The sequence below is a fragment of the Falco cherrug genome, chromosome 3 (assembly GCF_023634085.1).
Source record: "Falco cherrug isolate bFalChe1 chromosome 3, bFalChe1.pri, whole genome shotgun sequence".
NCBI lineage: Eukaryota > Metazoa > Chordata > Aves > Falconiformes > Falconidae > Falco > Falco cherrug.
The window spans coordinates 93,095,841-93,114,791 of NC_073699.1; the positions used below are offsets into that span (position 1 = coordinate 93,095,841).

The 18,951-nt window shown below is 50.9% G+C and overlaps 2 protein-coding genes across 2 annotated transcripts; both read right to left on the bottom strand.

Moving 5' to 3' along the window:
- Positions 1-101: 101 nt before the first annotated feature.
- On the bottom strand, positions 102-2,880 carry LOC102058997 (tubulin beta-1 chain). Its single transcript, XM_055704979.1, has 4 exons — positions 2,736-2,880; positions 1,967-2,075; positions 1,584-1,694; positions 102-1,375 (listed from the first exon to the last, which is right to left on the bottom strand). Exons 1-4 carry the CDS (start codon positions 2,790-2,792, stop codon positions 315-317), a joined length of 1,338 nt encoding a protein of 445 aa, XP_055560954.1. The 5' UTR covers positions 2,793-2,880; the 3' UTR covers positions 102-314.
- Positions 2,881-15,951: 13,071 nt separating this feature from the next.
- LOC102059674 (tubulin beta-2 chain) lies at positions 15,952-18,612 on the bottom strand. Its single transcript, XM_055705524.1, has 4 exons — positions 18,454-18,612; positions 17,867-17,975; positions 17,455-17,565; positions 15,952-17,246 (listed from the first exon to the last, which is right to left on the bottom strand). Exons 1-4 carry the CDS (start codon positions 18,508-18,510, stop codon positions 16,186-16,188), a joined length of 1,338 nt encoding a protein of 445 aa, XP_055561499.1. The 5' UTR covers positions 18,511-18,612; the 3' UTR covers positions 15,952-16,185.
- Between the last annotated feature and the right edge of the window lie 339 nt (positions 18,613-18,951).

Below are 18,951 nucleotides of genomic sequence, written 5' to 3' on the forward strand. Positions count from 1 at the left end.
GAGTGTGCTGCAAGATTTCTGATGTCATTAAAATTCTTGCCACACAGGACAAATAGATGTTTTGTCCAATAGAGGTGTTAAGAAAGACAGGAAACGTGATCTAGAATTCATGCCTTTATGTGCTTTTAACATTAGAGGACAAAAACATTGTAATAACTGGGTTTCAGAACTGTTACATTGAAAAATCTGTCAAAGTTACAAGTGCAGAGAGGGTAACTGGGTACATAGTTTCTAGAGAACATGCTTTACCACCACTATCAGAAGTCATTCCATACACATGCCTGCTTTACAGAAGTTCCTTTGACACCAGGGATTTACGCCTCATCCTCCTCCCCTTCCTCTTCATATTCCCCCTGCTCATCAGCAGTGGCATCCTGGTATTGCTGGTATTCGGAGACGAGGTCATTCATGTTGCTCTCTGCCTCCGTAAACTCCATTTCATCCATGCCCTCGCCGGTGTACCAGTGCAAGAAAGCCTTGCGCCGGAACATGGCCGTGAACTGCTCCGAGATCCTCTTGAAGAGCTCCTGAATAGCCGTGCTGTTGCCAATGAAGGTGGCAGACATCTTGAGGCCACGTGGGGGGATGTCGCAGACTGCCGTCTTCACGTTGTTGGGGATCCACTCCACAAAGTAGCTGCTGTTCTTGTTCTGCACATTGAGCATCTGCTCGTCCACCTCCTTCATGGACATGCGGCCACGGAAGATGGCGGCCACCGTCAGGTAGCGGCCGTGGCGGGGGTCGCAGGCGGCCATCATGTTCTTGGAGTCGAACATCTGCTGCGTCAGCTCGGGCACCGTCAGGGCTCGGTACTGCTGGCTGCCGCGGCTGGTCAGAGGGGCAAAGCCCGGCATGAAGAAGTGCAGCCGGGGGAAAGGCACCATGTTGACCGCCAGCTTGCGCAGGTCGGCATTCAGCTGGCCGGGGAAGCGAAGGCAGGTGGTCACACCGCTCATGGTGGCCGACACCAGGTGGTTGAGGTCCCCGTACGTGGGAGTGGTCAGCTTCAGGGTGCGGAAGCAAATGTCATACAGGGCCTCGTTGTCAATGCAGTAGGTCTCATCCGTGTTCTCCACCAGCTGGTGCACAGAGAGGGTGGCATTGTAGGGCTCCACCACCGTGTCCGACACCTTGGGGGAAGGCATGACGCTGAAGGTGTTCATGATGCGGTCGGGGTACTCCTCCCGGATCTTGCTGATGAGGAGGGTGCCCATCCCAGAGCCCGTGCCACCACCCAGCGAGTGGGTCAGCTGGAAGCCCTGCAGGCAGTCGCAGCTCTCCGACTCCTTCCTCACCACATCCAGGACAGAGTCCACCAGCTCAGCACCTTCCGTGTAGTGCCCCTTGGCCCAGTTGTTGCCAGCCCCACTCTGACCTACGGGGCAGACCAAGAGCAAGGTGCCACATTAGTGCCCCACCAAGGGACACAGGTGATGCCACCTCCCCCACCCCACGGGCTTCACCCCTCACCTCCACCCCCACTCCGCTATTGGGATTCACATCCCCCAGGGTCACTTGCATGCTCGCACCAGGTCTCTCCTGGGCGGAGCTCCCGCTTTGGGACTCCTCCATCCCACACTCACCAAAGACAAAGTTGTCGGGACGGAAGATCTGTCCAAAGGGGCCGGAGCGCACAGAGTCCATCGTGCCAGGCTCCAGGTCCACCAGGATGGCACGTGGGACATACTTGTTACCTGTGGGGGAAACCAGTGCCAGTGTTACAGCCCCGCAGGCAGCAGCCAGTGCCACAGGAGCCCCAGTGTGCTCCCTTCAGCCTCCCCACATCTCACTGGAAAGACATGTCTCAATCAAGACTACCATGTTATCAGAGCCATTCTGAGAACAAAGCTCTCTTAGAGGAGTTACTGGCAGATGACAGCTCTTCTTCAGGGATATTTCCAGCCTCAATGAGCTGGCACGCCTGCCCCATTTATTTAAGGGCATCTGAGGAAGCAGGCACACTTACCAGCAGCTTCGTTGTAGTAGACGTTGATCCTCTCCAGCTGCAGGTCACTGTCCCCGTGGTAGCTGCCAGTGGGATCAATGCCATGCTCATCACTGATGACCTCCCAGAACTAGAAGAAATTTTGAGAAAACAGCAATTACTAATTACAGCTGGCCAGTGCCAATCACACACAGCAGCGCAGCCTGTGCATGCCATCGCCCCGACCACTCCCTTGCACAGCAGAGCAGCTGCCCAGAGGAAGGTGAGTCAGTGCAGAAGGGCCTCGCTGGCCGCAGCAGCTGAATTGCTGAGGTCAGAGAGCAGCTGGAGCACCAAAGCACAAGTTCATGCCTTTACATTTTGCGTCAAAAAGGTGACAGCCCCCGGGTAGCTCTGCTTGGTCTTCTCCCATTGTCTAGGAGCAGCTTAAGACCCTCCAGCCACTGCAAGATGGCAACACGCTCGGAGGAGGGGGCTCTCCGTGGCACCGAGCGCCGCTCGCTCCCTCCCCCAGGAGCCGGCGAGGGGCTGCGGAGGGGCGAGGCAGCGGGGGTCTGCACGGGGCGGGGGGGCTGGGCAGCGGGGAACCAGAGCCCGGGCGCACCCCAGCCACCGCCCAGGCCCGCGACGGCTCCGACCGCCGGAGACGGGGGGCACGGGAGCGGCATCCGCGGCGCCTTAGCGAGCCCCGGGCCGCTTTTCACCGCCGGACGGGGCTGCGCCCCCAGGGCGGGATGCCCGCAGCCCCCACATCGGGAAGCGGCCCCTCCCTCCCCGCACCGGCCCGTACCTTGGCGCCGATCTGGTTGCCGCACTGCCCGGCCTGGATGTGCACGATCTCACGCATGGTGACGGTGTCCGACGCTGCTGCCGCTGCCGCCTTCTCCGCCCGCTTCCGCACTCGCCGCTGCGGCGGCCGCGCCCCACGCCGCCCCTTAAATGGGGCGCCGCGCCCCGCCCTGCCGGTGACGTCATGCGGGAACGGCGCGGAGCCAATGGGCGCGCAGGGGCGTGGCGTGGCTGCAGCATTGTCTCCCGCAGCGGGGGCGGGGCGGCCCGGCGCGGAGCACCGTGGCCGTGCCCGTGTCTGTGCCCGTGCCCGGGCGGGCCGCCCCGCAGGCGGAGCGCGGCTGGCTGGAGGCGCCTTCGGCCGGTGGGAGAAAGGCCGGAATCGGACGAGGCGTGGCTGAAAGCGCGGGGAAAAAAGCCCAAAACTCCGACCCCCGAGCTGCTCCCTGCGCACCTGTCGGAGCTCGAACACCGCCTTCCCCCGCCTCTCTGCCCCGCAGCAGCAGAGCGTGTGCTGCTGTGCTCTGTTAGCACCCCCGAGCCTGTATTTCTAGCTCAGGCCTGCTTAACGGTGCTTTGATCCGTCGTAACGACAAGAATCGATCACCTTCCCATAGCTCGGGCACCCGAGACAGGCAGGGACGGAGCGGTGCCAGTGGAGCCCGCAGCCGCTGCCCTGTGTGCCATGGTACTGCCAGGCCTCGCTACGTGGGGCTCTGATGCCACGGACACAGCGCTGGAGTGGAACTTCACGCTGCTACTATCTGGGAGCGGTGCAGTGGTGACAGCAGTTTGAACACCTGTAGGAACGGTGGTATCTTTTTCTCTGTAAGTGAAGTTACGCTCTGTCTTACCAGACACCTGCCATGTACCTCGTTTTGGAAGATTTTGGATCCTGCTCCTCGCATCTCTGCTTGTTCCCTTATAGAAATAAACTAAGTACATGGCAGGTGGCTGGGGGAGGAGGGACAGTTCAAGAACGACAGTGAGAACAATATATTTGAACCAACTGAGATACACACCTGTATCTGCACTGCTGCCAAGGAGAATATCCGGAATAATTTTTACCAAGATCTATAATGAATTGTGCAGAAACTATCAAACTTAACTATAAAATGTTAATTCATTCACAGCTGTAAATTTTTCAGTAGTGAAAGTAAGTTTGCCACACAGCTGGCCAAGCTGGCGAGGACAGCTTTACACCAGGACCAGGGGAGGGAGATGGCAATCCACAGCCCAGCGAGGAAGCCTGGAGCAGGTTAGCAAAGAGGATAGGAAATGAGGTGCCTCGTATTCAGCACAGCGGAGCTGGAGGGGGTCCACCTCCAGCACAGTGTGGGAGTGCCAAGGGGACAGCGTGGCAGGGCAAGCTCTCAGGCTTTTCCCGGGAACCAGCAGGCCTGGGTGCCTCTCTGAAGTGCCTCTACACTGATGCACGCAGCATGAGCAACGGACGTGATGAGTTAAGAGACCTGCATGCAGTTGCAGGGCTATGGGTCTCACTGGGATCACAGAGACCTGGTGGGACAGCTCACAGGACTGGAGAGCTGCGATGGGGTCATGCAGGCTTTTTAGGGAGGACAGGCTGGGAAGGTGAGGAAGGGGATTTGCCCTTTGCATGAGAGCAGCAGAAATGCACAGAGCCCTGCCTGGGGGTGGGTGATGAGCCAGCTGGTATCTAAAGGGCCAGGATTAGTGGGCAAACCAATGTGCGCTATGTTATGGTGAGTATCTGCTGAACACCTCCTGATGAAGAAGATCAAAGTAGATAAGACCTTCAGGCAAGAATTCTCACGTTCACAAGCCCTAGTCCTCAGGGAGGGACTCCATCCTCCACAATATTTACTGTAGGCACAACACAACAGGGTACAAGCAATCCAGGAGTTTTGTGGAGTGCATTGGTGATATCTTCCTGACACAGATGATCAAGGAGTCCAAAAGTGAGACACTCTGCTGGACCTGATGCAAGCAAGGAAGAAGTGGCCAGGGTGTGAAGGCTCAGGGCAGCCCTGGATGCAGTGACTGTGAGATGGTGGAGTTGAAAATCCTGATAGAAGGGAACAAGGCAAACTGCAGGATCACAGTTCCCTGGTCTTCAGAAGAGCAGACTTTAGCCTCTCCAGGTATCTGTCTGCAAGAATCCTATGGGAGATGGTCCTGGAGAGAAGAAGAGTCCAGAAGAGCTGCTTGACTTCCAGGAATCATTTCCTCAAGTCTCAAGAATGGACCATGCCAACAAGCAGAAAATCAAGCAAAGGTGGCAGGAGGCCTGTGTGGATGAACAAGGAGCTCCCTGATTAAACACACATGTGAAAAGGAAGCATTCAGGAGGTGGAAGTAGAGTCAGGTCATCCGGGAGCAGCACAGGGTCACTGTCCTAGTGTGCAGGCTTAGGAAAGTCAAAGCAAAGGATGTGAAGGACAGTGAGAAGGACTTCTACAGGTCTGTCTGCAGCAAAAGGAAGTCTAGGGAAAAATACAGATCCACTACTGAATATGGCAGGGAACATTCAGTGACAAAAGGACATGGAAAAAGCTGAGGTACTCAGTGTCTTCTTCACCTTGTCTCTCACTGTTAAGATTTGCCCTTAGGAATCACAAGGTTTTGAGACCTGTTAGGAAGTCTGGAGCGGTGAAGACTTACTTTTGGTAGAGGAAGATCAGTTTAGGGAACATTTAAATAAATTGAACACACAAAAGTCCGTGGGTCTTGATGAGATCCAGCTCAGTGCCGAGGGAGCTGGCAGATACTATTGTGAGGACACGCTTCATTATCTTTGAAAGGTCTAGCCAATCTTGGAGCTTCTCAGGACTGGAAAAAAAATATGGGTGTCACTGCTAACTTCAGGAAGGGTGGGAAGGGGGATCCGAGGAACTACAGACCAGCCACTTCACCTCAATTCCTAGAAAGATGATGGAATTAATCCTTCTGAAAACCATTTCCAAACATATTTAAGGTCAAGAAGGTGACTGGGAGTAGTCACCATGGATTTACAAAGGGGCAGTCACGCCTGACCAACTTGATAGCCTTCTACAACAAGATGACTGGCTTGGTAGATGAGGGAAGAGCAGTTAACATCATTTATTTTGTGAAGGCTTTAAAACTGTCTCCTATAACATCCCCATAGGCAAATCGTATGAGGTATGGCCTAGATAAATGGACGGCGGAATGGAGTGAAAGCTGGCTGCACTGCCAGGCTGAAGGGCTTGAGATCAGCAATGCAAAGTTCAGAAGCCAGCCACCGGTGTACCCTAGTGATTGGTCCTGGAGCCAACACTGTTTAGCTTCTTCATTAATGACTTATGTGCCAAGAAAGTACACCCTCAGCAAGTTTGCTGATGATACCACACTGTGAGGAGTGGCTGATACACCAGAGGGTTGTCCTTCCATGCAGAAGGATCTCGACAGTCTGGAGAAATGGGCTGGCAGGACCCTCATGCAGTTCAACAAGGGGAAGTACAAAGTCCTATACCTGAAGAGGAACAACTGCATGAACCAGTACAGGCTGGATGCCACCCAGATGGAAAGCAGCTTGGCAGAAAAGGACCTGGGGATCCTGGTGGACACCAAGTTGAACATGAGCTATGTGCCCTAGCAGCAAGGGTGTCCAACAGCACACTGGGCTGTATTATTAGGAAGACAGTTACCAGCAGGTCAAGGAAGGGGATATGCTGTGGTGAAACACATAGTGAGTTTTGCGTCAAATTCTAGGCTCCCCAGTACAACAGAGAGATGGACATATTGGAGTGAGTCCAATGAAAGGCCACGAAGGTGGTTAAGGAACTGGAGCATCTGTCATATGAGCAGAGGCTGAGAGCTGGGACTGATTTTCCTGGAGAAGACTCAGGGGAATCTTATCAATGTATATAAACACTTGATGGGAAAGAGTAAGGAAGATGGAGCCATGCTTTTCTCAGTGGTGCCCAGTGACAGGAAGAGAGGCAATGGGCACAAACCAAAATACAAAAAATTACATCTAAACATAAGAAAAAATTTCCTTGCTGTGGCACAGGCTACCCAGAGAGATTGTGGAGTCTCCATTCTTGAAGATATTCAAAGCCCAAGCGCACACAACCCTGATTAACCTGCTCTACTGACCTTTCCAGGCTGAGTAGAAGGCTGGACTAGATGATCTCCAGAGATCCTGGCCAACCTCAGCTATCCTGTAACTGTGTGCAAGGGAGAGAAAGGAGTGGGAGGCTATGTGTGACCAGCAACACCAGACTGATGGTTTGTTGATCTCAGTATCACAGTACACTGTAACATTATATTGCAATTATAACACCTTCAAACCCAGCAGATTTTTGCAAAGGTGAGGTAATAATTAATGTGGTAAATCATTACCGCTATCAAGAAGAAAGGTAACTGCAGCTGGAATGAACAGAGTTGTTTACATATTACTCAGGTTAGCCGTGCTTAACACAGTATAAATTGATGCATAATGTCACCACTTTCACTCAATTTTTTCATCTATGGCAGGAAATACTAGTGGCTAAAGAAGTACCACATATCTTTGCCTGGCATTTGGCTGCTGTGTCCTTGGAAAAACTTTGACTGTGCTTTCAAAAGCGGCTCTCAGTTTGCTTCATTGACTTGACTTGCTTATCATCGGTGGCTCTTTTTCGCCCCCCGTGCAGAAACCTCAGCTGCTGTGAAATGTCACAAGCATGGACTGGCTCAAGCTTTACAACATGTGGAATTACATGTGCTGTTATTGCATGTGGCTTTTGCAATCACAAACTATCCAGAGGGCACTGAGATCTTTTCACCAAATTCTCTTGACGTTTGTGTTCTTTATATCCCAGCTGTTGTCGGTATTTTCCTTTGACACATTTCTGCAATACCTAGTCACAGGCAGCTTTTGTTACTGCTTGCACAACTCACACATATACATTTCTACTTGCTATAGGCGTAACTCAACCTTTTGGGCAGCAGCAGTTACATCTTCTCACTACTGGTGGAACTGCAACTCAGCTGCATCTCTGTGGGATCCACCCAGGCATTGAAGTGCTTTTTGGGTGCCAGATTCCTGGCAACCTACAAAGGACCAGCTTGAAGCATTCTGTTTCCCCTCCTGAAGGCAGCTGGATCCTCCCTAAGATGTCTTCTCCCCACATGCACACAGTGGCCTCCTAGGGCTTTATAGTTAAGGATTCTGACCTTTCATTAGGAAACTAATTCTTAGGTGCTATAGCACTGGTTGTAGATCCCCACTGGTTTTGGGGGGATGTAGCTCCAGGTTTTAAAACTGACCACCTAAAGGGAGGTACATGTTTGCACAAATTCCCTCACCTACAGCAATGCTGAACATCCACGAACACACAGTGAAGCAAATTAAACATCTTTATTTGGATGTCAATTCAGAACCCTCCATTCTGGCAAACACTTTAACAGATCTTAGCCATCTGTGACATTTAAATAGGTATGGGAGGTCCCTGTTGTATTTTTTACTATAGCTCCATGAATCCTAAGTGCTCAGCATAGCAAATGGAAGTCACAGCTCTCCCACTCATACAAAGGCAGTGTGTGCGCCCAGGAGCGCCCATGTGCCCCTCGGCAGCCAGAACGGCCAGCAGCACAGCAGCGCACTCCCTGCCTGCGCGGAGCCCTGCCTGCGCCGAGCCCTGCCTGCGCGGAGCCCTGCCTGCGCCGAGCCCTGCCTGCGCCGAGCGCTGCCTGCGCCGAGCGCTGCCTGCGCCGAGCCCTGCCTGCGCCGAGCCCTGCCTTCCCAGTTGCCAAGGCAACAGTGGAGCCCGGGCAATGGATGCACAAGGGAGGCAACAGGGATCCCACAACATTTTCATGTCTGTCCATAATTTCCCATTGTTCAAAAAAGAATCTCAAATGTAGAAACGCGAGAGCTGCTCAAGGACACAAAACGCCTGCGATGGCTTTATTCTGTTATTTGTGATGGGTGACGTCACCTATTGCTCAGGCGTGTCTATCAGAGACTACATGACTTTTTGCGCTTTTCTTTTGGTACTCGAATGAGAAGGCTCTGTTCTTTAGCTTATTGTTTGCCTTCTACCTGGTAACTACAATATTCCCCCCTGATGAGGACTGTCTGAGGTCACCTTTGGAACCTGATGCTTAATTACTTGCAACGTGTGTTAAGACAGAAGAATATTTCTGCCAGCCAGAGGGTGGAATAATTGTGAAGGTATTTTTAATTCTAGTAATAAAATACCAAAAAGCAAAATCTATTTTTATTTCAGAATTACAACCCACTGCAGGCACTAGAAGCAATTAAATGCTACAACACTGAGCATGTTTTTATGAATGAGCAAAAGCAGTTTCATTGCAGAGTCCTCTGTACTTGTGTTTATTGCACCTAGGGGCGTTGTGCGTTTGGCCAGGAACAAAAGAGGAGAGAGGATAAGCGTGTGAGAGAACATCATGTTACAGAGCAATTTAGGGCACTGACAATTCTAAAATGACCTGTGCTCCTTTTGAGGGAAGAAAAGGTTCCTTGTTTCTTCAGGAACCTAGTATTTCTTCCACACCGTATGGTTTCTCTTGCGATCTTGGATTATAACATCCAAGAGTCAGGAATTTCTGTGAGTGTGGTTGTGCAGGACAGAGCAAACAGAACTCCACTCACCAGGCTTCCAAAGTTACCATAATAAACATGATCACATGTTGCAAAATGACTCCAGAAAGCGAAAAATATGTTGATCATCATCAGGCAGCAATTTACCGAGAAGAAAGGCAAAACAACGCAGCCTCTCATTATTTCCGCTTGGCACACCAGATGTGATGGGGTAGCAGCCAGATGGCTCCTGCCCCCATCTAGGCTGCATCTACCTTTTAAGATCACTCAGGAGATGAAACACATCTGCTATATCTACGAACTGGGTCCTTCAGTCAAGGGATTACTAAGATTCCAGCATCAATATAAATGAAATGCTGATATCACGTTTTCCAGGGCAGCTTATTTCCTGCACGTCATCGAGAACAAGGTACAGATAGCAACTTTGATCTGCTAGTCACCGTTTCTTTTGTTCCTTAGCCCCCTTCCTCTATCTTGCAATCTGATAGTTCCTTGTAACTCAAACTGACACTGAGCAAACTCTAAACTTCAGCTTGTGATGTCTGCTAAGAGATGCAGTAGTTTGTGGTGGGAGTCAACGTACACTGTTTAAAATTGCTGGGATTCTCTGCAGGGGTTCAGGGGGCTGTCACACTAGGTCGCTGAATCGACTCAACATCTTGCTCTGTTCTCTGCTGCTTCCAGCTGCCTACCTTTTCCTCCTTTGCACCAGCTCTCCCTCTGGCACACTCCCTAATCCAAGAAAGAACTTCTTCCCCACCCCCAGTTTACTGTTCCTAACTGTGGAGTTCAGGGAGCTGGACTGACGGGTAGAGGGGTCAGACATGCCCTGAAGCTGCCTAAAGGAAATAACATGGAGGTAGCACCTGAAGTGGGGCAAGGGGAACATCCTTTTTAGGAGCTGGAGGATACAGAATCAGGCCAGCCCATGGAAGTGGGAGTTTTCTTGATGCCCTGGAAACCTCTAATCCAAGCTTGCTTTTTCTCCCTGCCTGCTAGGGTGGAGCTGGAGTCATAGTTGGATTTTCCAAAAACCAGCCATACAATTAATTTATTAATTATAAGACCAGCCTTATGCTGGATGCAGAGAAGCAGACTGTAAGAAGTCAATGTCTGAATTTCATTTAATGTTGGTAAGGCTTGTTGTGAGACCATTTGAATTCTGCTTGAGAACCCTGTTTACTCACTATGAAGGCAGGCAGTATCTTTCTATTACATTCGCAGAAAACATGGAAACATTTTTCAGTGCAAAACAACAGAGAACTGTTTACTGAGCAAGCTACACAGCCTCTGCCAGGGTAGCCATTTCATCCTCTGTAGCAAATGTTTTCACATTCTGCTTAAGCTGGATTATTATTAACGTTTCTCTTTGCAATGATGGAGGCATTCTTGCTAAAAAGCAAATAAAATATGCCCTAAACTTACCAAGGAAGCCAAGTGAGAAAAATAATCTGATTATAAAAGATAGGATATGGATAAATTGAGACCAGTTAGAAAATCTCTACCCTACAAGAATCAAACATCAGTAAACAAGAATTTAACAAAGCTAACTTGATTTCCTCCTTTACGAGTGGAATTCTGCCCTTAAGGGAAAAACGACTTTGAGCGGGGAGGAGGGAATGACCTACTCTTAAGTTATTTCTTTTTTGCCTAGCCACTGTAAATACATAGCCTTCTTATACACATACTTCATAAAGACACAATTTTTCTGTCTGGCAGATTCACAATTAAAATACTTGACAATAAGATTGAAGCTAGGTACAGGGAATCGGTTTGCTTCTTGTTAAATTACTCAGGGAGAGCAAAGAGTTGTCACCTGCGCTGTATCCTTTGCTGGCAGGATGGCTGGGGTGGGGAAGGGGGGCCAGGCTTTCACAGTTGTGTCCCCACCTAATACCCTCCCTGCACCTCAGTTTCAAATGCTCAGAGGGCTCCAGCTGGACAAGTGTCCAGTAGAGTCAGGGCCAAGAAATGTCTTTTTCCAAAATGCATTATCAGGCATTTTCCTGTGACCAAATGCTTCCATTTTGCATTTTCATGTAGAAAAGCTAAAGATAACAACCATCTAAAATGGAAGTATCATCTGAGATCCAACAGTGTGCTCTTTCCCATCTTACTAAATAACAGACTAGGACAATTGTTGGGAGTACCAAAAGGCAGGTGCTCAATGTGAATGAATTTTGGATTGGAAGGGGGAAAATTCTCAAAAACCTCCTTTTTTTTTTTAGTCACATACAAGATCAGATCTTAATAATTATTTATAAAGGTTTATTTTGAGTTGAAGAAAGTGGCGGGGGAAAATAACCTTACTTGGATTACCTCAGGCACATATAACACATCAAAAGAATCACAAGCTTTGTTCTGTGGAAGCATAGAAGCCACTGAAAACTACATGGGAAAAACACTGAAAAAGACTGGGAAGAGGATTATTTGTAAATGAGAGAACAGAGCCTCCCCTGCAATGAGCAGGTTCAGGGAAACAGTGTCACCTGTAGCTCCTACACAAGCTACCGCATCTGAACAGCCCCTCCAAGTACACATCCATTACGCTTTAGCGTGGAACAGAAAAGTAGAATAACATCCTGGGGAGAAAGGATGTATACCAAATATAGGGGTCAGTCACATGATTTCTCCAGAGAGGATTTTATCTTCTCATAGCTTTAGCCAACACAAATATTAGGCCTGATTAAATAGAAAGCAATAATTGAAGCACCTCCCACTGTGAAACATTCTCCCATCCTGTAAAACAGAATTTAATATACTTTAACAGCACTTCTTAAAAACGTAGTAAAAAACAACAAGGTGTGGGTGGTTGTTTTGTTTGGGGTTTGGTTGTTGGGGTTTTTTTTGAAAGTGATTTCAGTGGAACCACCAATAAACTTGCCCTACTAAACCCACTACTGAAGTTCATCTTGGTCTTACACGTAACTTTGCTACAAGGCTTACAAGAAGGGGCAAAGGATAAAGGAAGCAGGGCAAGAACTCTTTCTGGTGCAGAGTATTGCTAGATGCACGGGCTGTTTGTGGTGAGGTAAGAAAAACTTGTCCCTCTTGCACCACTCTGCCACGGTCCCTCTGGGTACCAGAGCTGTGTTTTGCAGTAGGGCATTGCAGCACTGTCCCATAGGGACTCTGTCGGTCCATCACAGCTTCTTTAAGCACATAGTATTTGCACAGATACCTAGAAGGACCTACTAGCACCATACTATTTGCTACAATTTGAAGTATGTAGCATGAGCAGATTTCCCTGCACAGAAGATTAGGGGTTTGCCCCATTTTTGCAGAGAGCTTGCTGGAAAAGAAACCAAAGATCTGGATTCTCTTCTTTCTTCAGGTTATAAATCCCATTAGTACTTTGGTTTACCATGTTCTTTACCTCACACCTTCTGGAAAGATACACCTATCAGCAAGATGGGCCTCAGCTTTGATTTTTCGATTATCACATCACTGAGACCATTTTCTGTTTAACACAACCCAATTTCTGATATATATGGAAACCTCACAGATGTTGGTAAGGGGAGAATTGTTATTGCTCTCACTCAACAGACTGGAAAACATCTGTTGGAAAACAGATGTAGGCCTACGTTTTCAACAGATATTTAAATGTTTTGAAGAACCAGACTATATATTGGACCATCCTTTCACAACTGTTGGTATAAGGCCTTAGGCTGAGGTCCTGTAACTAAACAGGGAAGGGAAATTAGAGATGGTATCTCAGTGTTAACGTACCTCATTCCATTTCAATTTAAATTAAACCTACATAGCACCTAGCTGCTTTTACAGCCTTAACCTTACTTTCTGGCATTTACCAACAGACAAACATTGAATTGTTTGCCTTGGTCAAGACATTCCACTAATGCAATTAAAAATGCCACACATTGAATAAAGGAAACAAAACAAAAAAAGTATTCCTTTTCCCAACACCATCAGCTCTAACTGTCAACAGAACAGAATGCTTCCCCGCAGGCCGCTGTTGATATGTTGAAACAATAATATATTGCTCGATACTATTAACTTCTTTCTCAATACAAATGAACCATTGTATGTGGCCTAAGCCGCACACTGCTAAGTCTTACTATCTATCCTCATTTCTTCCAGACAGGACGCCTCATGCAAGACCTTTGGGGTTAGAGGTGCTGCTCATCACACGGCCAAATACAAATCAACACCCAGTAGAGGTTAAGGCAGCCGAGTTATCTAATCCTGAAATCCTTTCAGTGGTTTTGCTTTCTTTGTGAAACAGCGAAAATGCAACCACCAGCACTTGCTAAGACATCTGTTTGTTGTTTAGCACACAGCAGCCAATCTCCAGTTTTTATAGCGAATGGTCTCCTGGGTGATAGATACAGCTAAATCTCAAAGATCCAGCAGAAGAAAATAGTACTGCAGCCCCCAGGCACAGTGTGAGACTCATCCTCCCTTATAGCTGGTTTACTGTTCCATCCAAGGAGGTTTGAACCTTCCGTCTAAGCCTTCCAGTATCCCCTTTTCCTACATTTCCCTCAACTCCTACTGGAATGGTTTATTTCTTTATTTATTTTAATGATTATGACTGGCAAATAGGCTGTGTAGGATTTATGAAAGGACATGTTTCTGTCTAGAGTATCTTTATTTATGGTTTCTCTTCCTCTAGATAAAACCGAATACAAACAACAGCAAGCAATGTAGGATGGTGTCCTACTTCTAGTAAGGGAGCTGTACTGAAATGTGTCACTTGGGTAGCTATATTTAAGGGTTAGCTAGAGTGTAATTACACTAAGAATTAGAAGCTAGACATGCTGAACACCACTGAAACCTGCTACGCTCCCACAGTGGAAAGGATGATCTTTACTATCAAAAAACAGTTTCTCATCTTTTAGTTAAAACTTTGTTTAAATTCATTTGCTGGCTCCCCTTCTCAGCTTTACAAAGCTGTATGATAAACAGTTTCAAGTACAACCCAACTAGGTAATTTCAAGGGAAGGTTACTCGGGCAACCAGATAAGCTGTTCTTTCCCCAAAGGCCTGAGGCAGCATGCATTAACTCAGTTACTAAAACAACCTTGGTTTGTTTAATGCTTAATCCAAGAACTGCTCAAATACTAAGAAATACAAGTACTAGTGGACGTATATAAACTCGTATTAGTTTACTGACAGTTCAGGCAGTTTAAGTGCTTCTTGCCCCTCTTTACAGGGTGTACACCAGAAATCAAGCACGTGGATGATGGATGAGAGAAAAGCTTTAGCAAGTGCCAGCTGTCCTGCACGCCAGGTTAACAGGCCCGTCAGCAGGGCAGCATCCACAGGCAGTGGAGTCAATTAACAGAGCCAAAACAGGCAAGATATTAGCCATGCACAGCATCTCCATTTTAAGCCTTTTTTCCAGTAATGCCTGGCAAGCATTTCATTAAAGGACCACAACGGAGGTTGCATACATGTGGATACCAGCTCTGTCAGAGCAGTAAGGACCACAGTAACTGTAGCACTGGTAGCAGTTCTCAAAGCACAGTTCTCTTTTGGCACAGCACTCCCCTAAGTGGTGCTTGGGTGAACAAGGGACTAAGCTTACACATTGGGTAACTGCTACACTCCATGAAGGATTTTACTCTTGTTTTGTACGAGTACAGAAAGTCTCACAGAGCCTAGAACTACCGACAACTGCATTGTAGGCTCACACAGGATTCTTACATCCTTTAAGCATATGGCAACTTAAGTCCCCCCTCCCTCATTGTAAAGAATCCATACTTACCTTCACAAAGACATACAACAGGGTGCTGCTGCACTGCTCTCACCTCCCTGGGTAGAGGTCTGGCTCCTGCTGCAGGGATCAAGAGCATCAAACAGCTGCCCTGCAAATGCATAACCTGGGATGCTGGAAACTGCTATTGTCAGGGTATCTACGACTACTCCAAGACAGTATGTATGCTTGAGCAGCCTTTAAGCCATGTAATCTAGAAATATGCTCATCACCTTGTCTCCTATAAAAGGAGACAATTGCCCTGAAGAATCAATCCCTTTACAGTTAAGGGCAGCTTAATGGCTGTTTTTGAGAAACAATAATTTTATGCCCAAATAGAGGTGCAGGTTCTTAACCAAGTGCTCAAGTTGTCTGCTAGTACACAGCTATGCTTCCCTGCATGGACTTTTTATATTTAGAGAGGAGGGCTGCAGGAAGATAGGTCAGCTCAGGATCAAGTCAAATCACAAGCAGCCACCCATATGCTATATAGGTGCCACACACGGATACTATGGGTACCATGTACTTGTTCCAGGCCTTGGGACAAGGAAGAGCTGCTGAATGGCAGTGGAGAAGCCTGCAGCTATCCCATCAAATCTGTTTTGACAGCTTGTAATGTGGAATTCAATACCTTCTCACAGACCTCACTAGCATGTATGTCCATAAATAGGAGTTGCAGAATTCTCAAGTGCAGTGTCTTGTTTCTATTAGCTAAGGCAGCTTTCTCCCCAACAATAGAGCTGTCAGACACAGGAGTGAACCAACGGTTTCCATAAATTGCTACCATCTTCAACTGCAGTTTCCCCATACCGCTAAATTCACAGGCTGAGAAATGTTGATTTATTGAGTTTAAACTTTCACTGAGGTTAAGGAATAAACTGAGAAGCAAAGCTACAGAAAACTACACGAGTTATTTTCTTAATCTAGAGAGAAAAAAGGCAGAGGAGACAGTTTAGGACACAAAAAGCCTTTATGTTTGAGAAGTTAACCATTTCAACAGAAGACTCTGAAGTATTTTTTTGCAACTACTGTTACATTGGACAGTCAAGGATACAAAACTGCTGACAGAAGCAACAGTGGAGAGCACCAAATTAAGAAAATGCATGCTTCAGCACAACTGCACAGATTCCTCCTCAATGAACACTTGCCTGCTCAGACTATACTTAACTCCTACCCATTTCAACTTTACGCCTCATCTTCCTCCCCCTCCTCTTCAAACTCCCCCTGCTCATCAGCAGTGGCATCCTGGTATTGCTGGTATTCGGAGACGAGGTCATTCATGTTGCTCTCTGCCTCCGTAAACTCCATTTCATCCATGCCCTCGCCGGTGTACCAGTGCAAGAAAGCCTTGCGCCGGAACATGGCCGTGAACTGCTCCGAGATCCTCTTGAAGAGCTCCTGAATAGCCGTGCTGTTGCCAATGAAGGTGGCAGACATCTTGAGGCCACGTGGGGGGATGTCGCAGACTGCCGTCTTCACGTTGTTGGGGATCCACTCCACAAAGTAGCTGCTGTTCTTGTTCTGCACATTGAGCATCTGCTCGTCCACCTCCTTCATGGACATGCGGCCACGGAAGATGGCGGCCACCGTCAGGTAGCGGCCGTGGCGGGGGTCGCAGGCGGCCATCATGTTCTTGGAGTCGAACATCTGCTGCGTCAGCTCGGGCACCGTCAGGGCTCGGTACTGCTGGCTGCCGCGGCTGGTCAGAGGGGCAAAGCCCGGCATGAAGAAGTGCAGCCGGGGGAAAGGCACCATGTTGACCGCCAGCTTGCGCAGGTCGGCATTCAGCTGGCCGGGGAAGCGAAGGCAGGTGGTCACACCGCTCATGGTGGCCGACACCAGGTGGTTGAGGTCCCCGTACGTGGGAGTGGTCAGCTTCAGGGTGCGGAAGCAAATGTCATACAGGGCCTCGTTGTCAATGCAGTAGGTCTCATCCGTGTTCTCCACCAGCTGGTGCACAGAGAGGGTGGCATTGTAGGGCTCCACCACCGTGTCCGACACCTTGGGGGAAGGCATGACGCTGAAGGTGTTCATGATGCGGTCGGGGTACTCCTCCCGGATCTTGCTGATGAGGAGGGTGCCCATCCCAGAGCCCGTGCCACCACCCAGCGAGTGGGTCAGCTGGAAGCCCTGCAGGCAGTCGCAGCTCTCCGACTCCTTCCTCACCACATCCAGGACAGAGTCCACCAGCTCAGCACCTTCCGTGTAGTGCCCCTTGGCCCAGTTGTTGCCAGCCCCACTCTGACCTACGGGGCAGACCAAGAGCAAGGTGCCACATTAGTGCCCCACCAAGGGACACAGGTGATGCCACCTCCCCCACCCCACGGGCTTCACCCCTCACCTCCACCCCCACTCCGCTATTGGGATTCACATCCCCCAGGGTCACTTGCATGCTCGCACCAGGTCTCTCCTGGGCGGAGCTCCCGCTTTGGGACTCCTCCATCCCACACTCACCAAAGACAAAGTTGTCGGGACGGAAGATCTGTCCAAAGGGGCCGGAGCGCACAGAGTCCATCGTGCCAGGCTCCAGGTCCACCAGGATGGCACGTGGGACATACTTGTTACCTGTGGGGGAAACCAGTGCCAGTGTTACAGCCCCGCAGGCAGCAGCCAGTGCCACAGGAGCCCCAGTGTGCTCCCTTCACCTCCCAGTTTGCTGCCTAGGACATGGCAGGCGAGGGAATGTGGATAGAGGCATTTTGGGCTGGGAATACAAAGGAACCATTGAAGCACCACTGGGGCAGCACCCACTGCAGGGACGGACGGCGGGGGCACGGGCAGCACGGTGGGATGTGCTGGGGGCGCCCCTGCACACCCACCCACCCCGCAGCACCGGGCCGGGGGGCTCATCGCAGAGCGGCATTACCGGTGGCTTCGTTGTAGTAGACGTTGATCCTCTCCAGCTGCAGGTCACTGTCCCCGTGGTAGCTGCCCGTAGGGTCGATGCCATGCTCATCACTGATGACCTCCCAGAACTGCGGGGACAGGGCGGGAGGGGTCAGCGCCACCACGCCCCGCCCGCGCCCCCTGGCCGAAGCCCCGCGACGTGGCACGCGGGGATTCGCCGCGCGTGGGGGCGGCCCCCGCCAGACGCGGCCACTACCGCGCCCCTCCCCCCCCTCACACCGACGGGAGGGGTGTGGCACCGGCTCGGCGCCCCCTTCCCCCGCCCGCCCGGACCCCTGCAGCCCACGGGGGGCGGGCAGACGGCAGAGCTGCCCCCCCCACCCAAGGGGCACCTCGCACACGCCACGGGAGCCCCCCCGAGAGGCAACAGCCCCGCGCACACCCCCCGCACCGGAGGGGCGAGCCCGGCGGTGCCCTGCAGCGGGAAGAGGGGTCGTGCCCCCCCAGCTGCGCCCTGCCCGGGACACGCGGAGCCCGGCTGAGCGAGCACGGCACCGCCCCGCAGCCCCGGGCAGGCGACCCGCGGCGACCCGCACCGGCCCGTACCTTGGCGCCGATCTGGTTGCCGCACTGCCCGGCCTGGATGTGCACGATCTCACGCATGGTGACGGTGTCCGACGCTGCTGCTGCCGCTGCTGCCGCTGCTGCCGCTGCTGCCGCTGCTGCCGCTGCTGCCGACGCTGCCGCCTTCTCCGCCCGCTCCCGCACTCGCCGCTGCGGCGGCCGCGCCCCACGCCGCCCCTTAAATGGGGCGCCGCGCCCCGCCCCGCCGGTGACGTCATGCGGGAACGGCGCGGAGCCAATGGGCGCGCAGGGGCGTGGCGTGGCTGCAGCATTGTCTCCCGCAGCGGGGGCGGGGCGGGGCGGGGCTGGGGCGGGGCTAGCGGGGAGCGGCTGCGGGGCACCGGCACCGCCGCCGGCCGCCGCCCCGGTTCGTCGCTGACAGCGGGGACAAAGGCGCGGAGCACCGCGGCGGGTGTCCGTCCTGGGCCGCCCCGCGTACGAACCGGCTCTGCCACCGCGCTGCTGGCAGCCGCCGTCCTT

What these genes read in the sequence shown, in the direction of transcription:
- LOC102058997 (XM_055704979.1), bottom strand. Translation starts at nt 2,792, where the DNA reads ATGCGTGAGATCGTGCACATCCAGGCCGGGCAGTGCGGCAACCAGATC. An exon ending in CTACTACAACGAAGCTGCTG is followed by an intron (nt 1,695 to 1,966) that starts GTAAGTGTGCCT and finishes TTTCCCCCACAG; the next exon opens with GTAACAAGTATGTCCCACGT. An exon ending in TCCCGACAACTTTGTCTTTG is followed by an intron (nt 1,376 to 1,583) that starts GTGAGTGTGGGA and finishes TCTGCCCCGTAG; the next exon opens with GTCAGAGTGGGGCTGGCAAC.
- LOC102059674 (XM_055705524.1), bottom strand. Translation starts at nt 18,510, where the DNA reads ATGCGTGAGATCGTGCACATCCAGGCCGGGCAGTGCGGCAACCAGATC. An exon ending in GCAACCAGATCGGCGCCAAG is followed by an intron (nt 17,976 to 18,453) that starts GTACGGGCCGGT and finishes CTGTCCCCGCAG; the next exon opens with TTCTGGGAGGTCATCAGTGA. An exon ending in TCCCGACAACTTTGTCTTTG is followed by an intron (nt 17,247 to 17,454) that starts GTGAGTGTGGGA and finishes TCTGCCCCGTAG; the next exon opens with GTCAGAGTGGGGCTGGCAAC.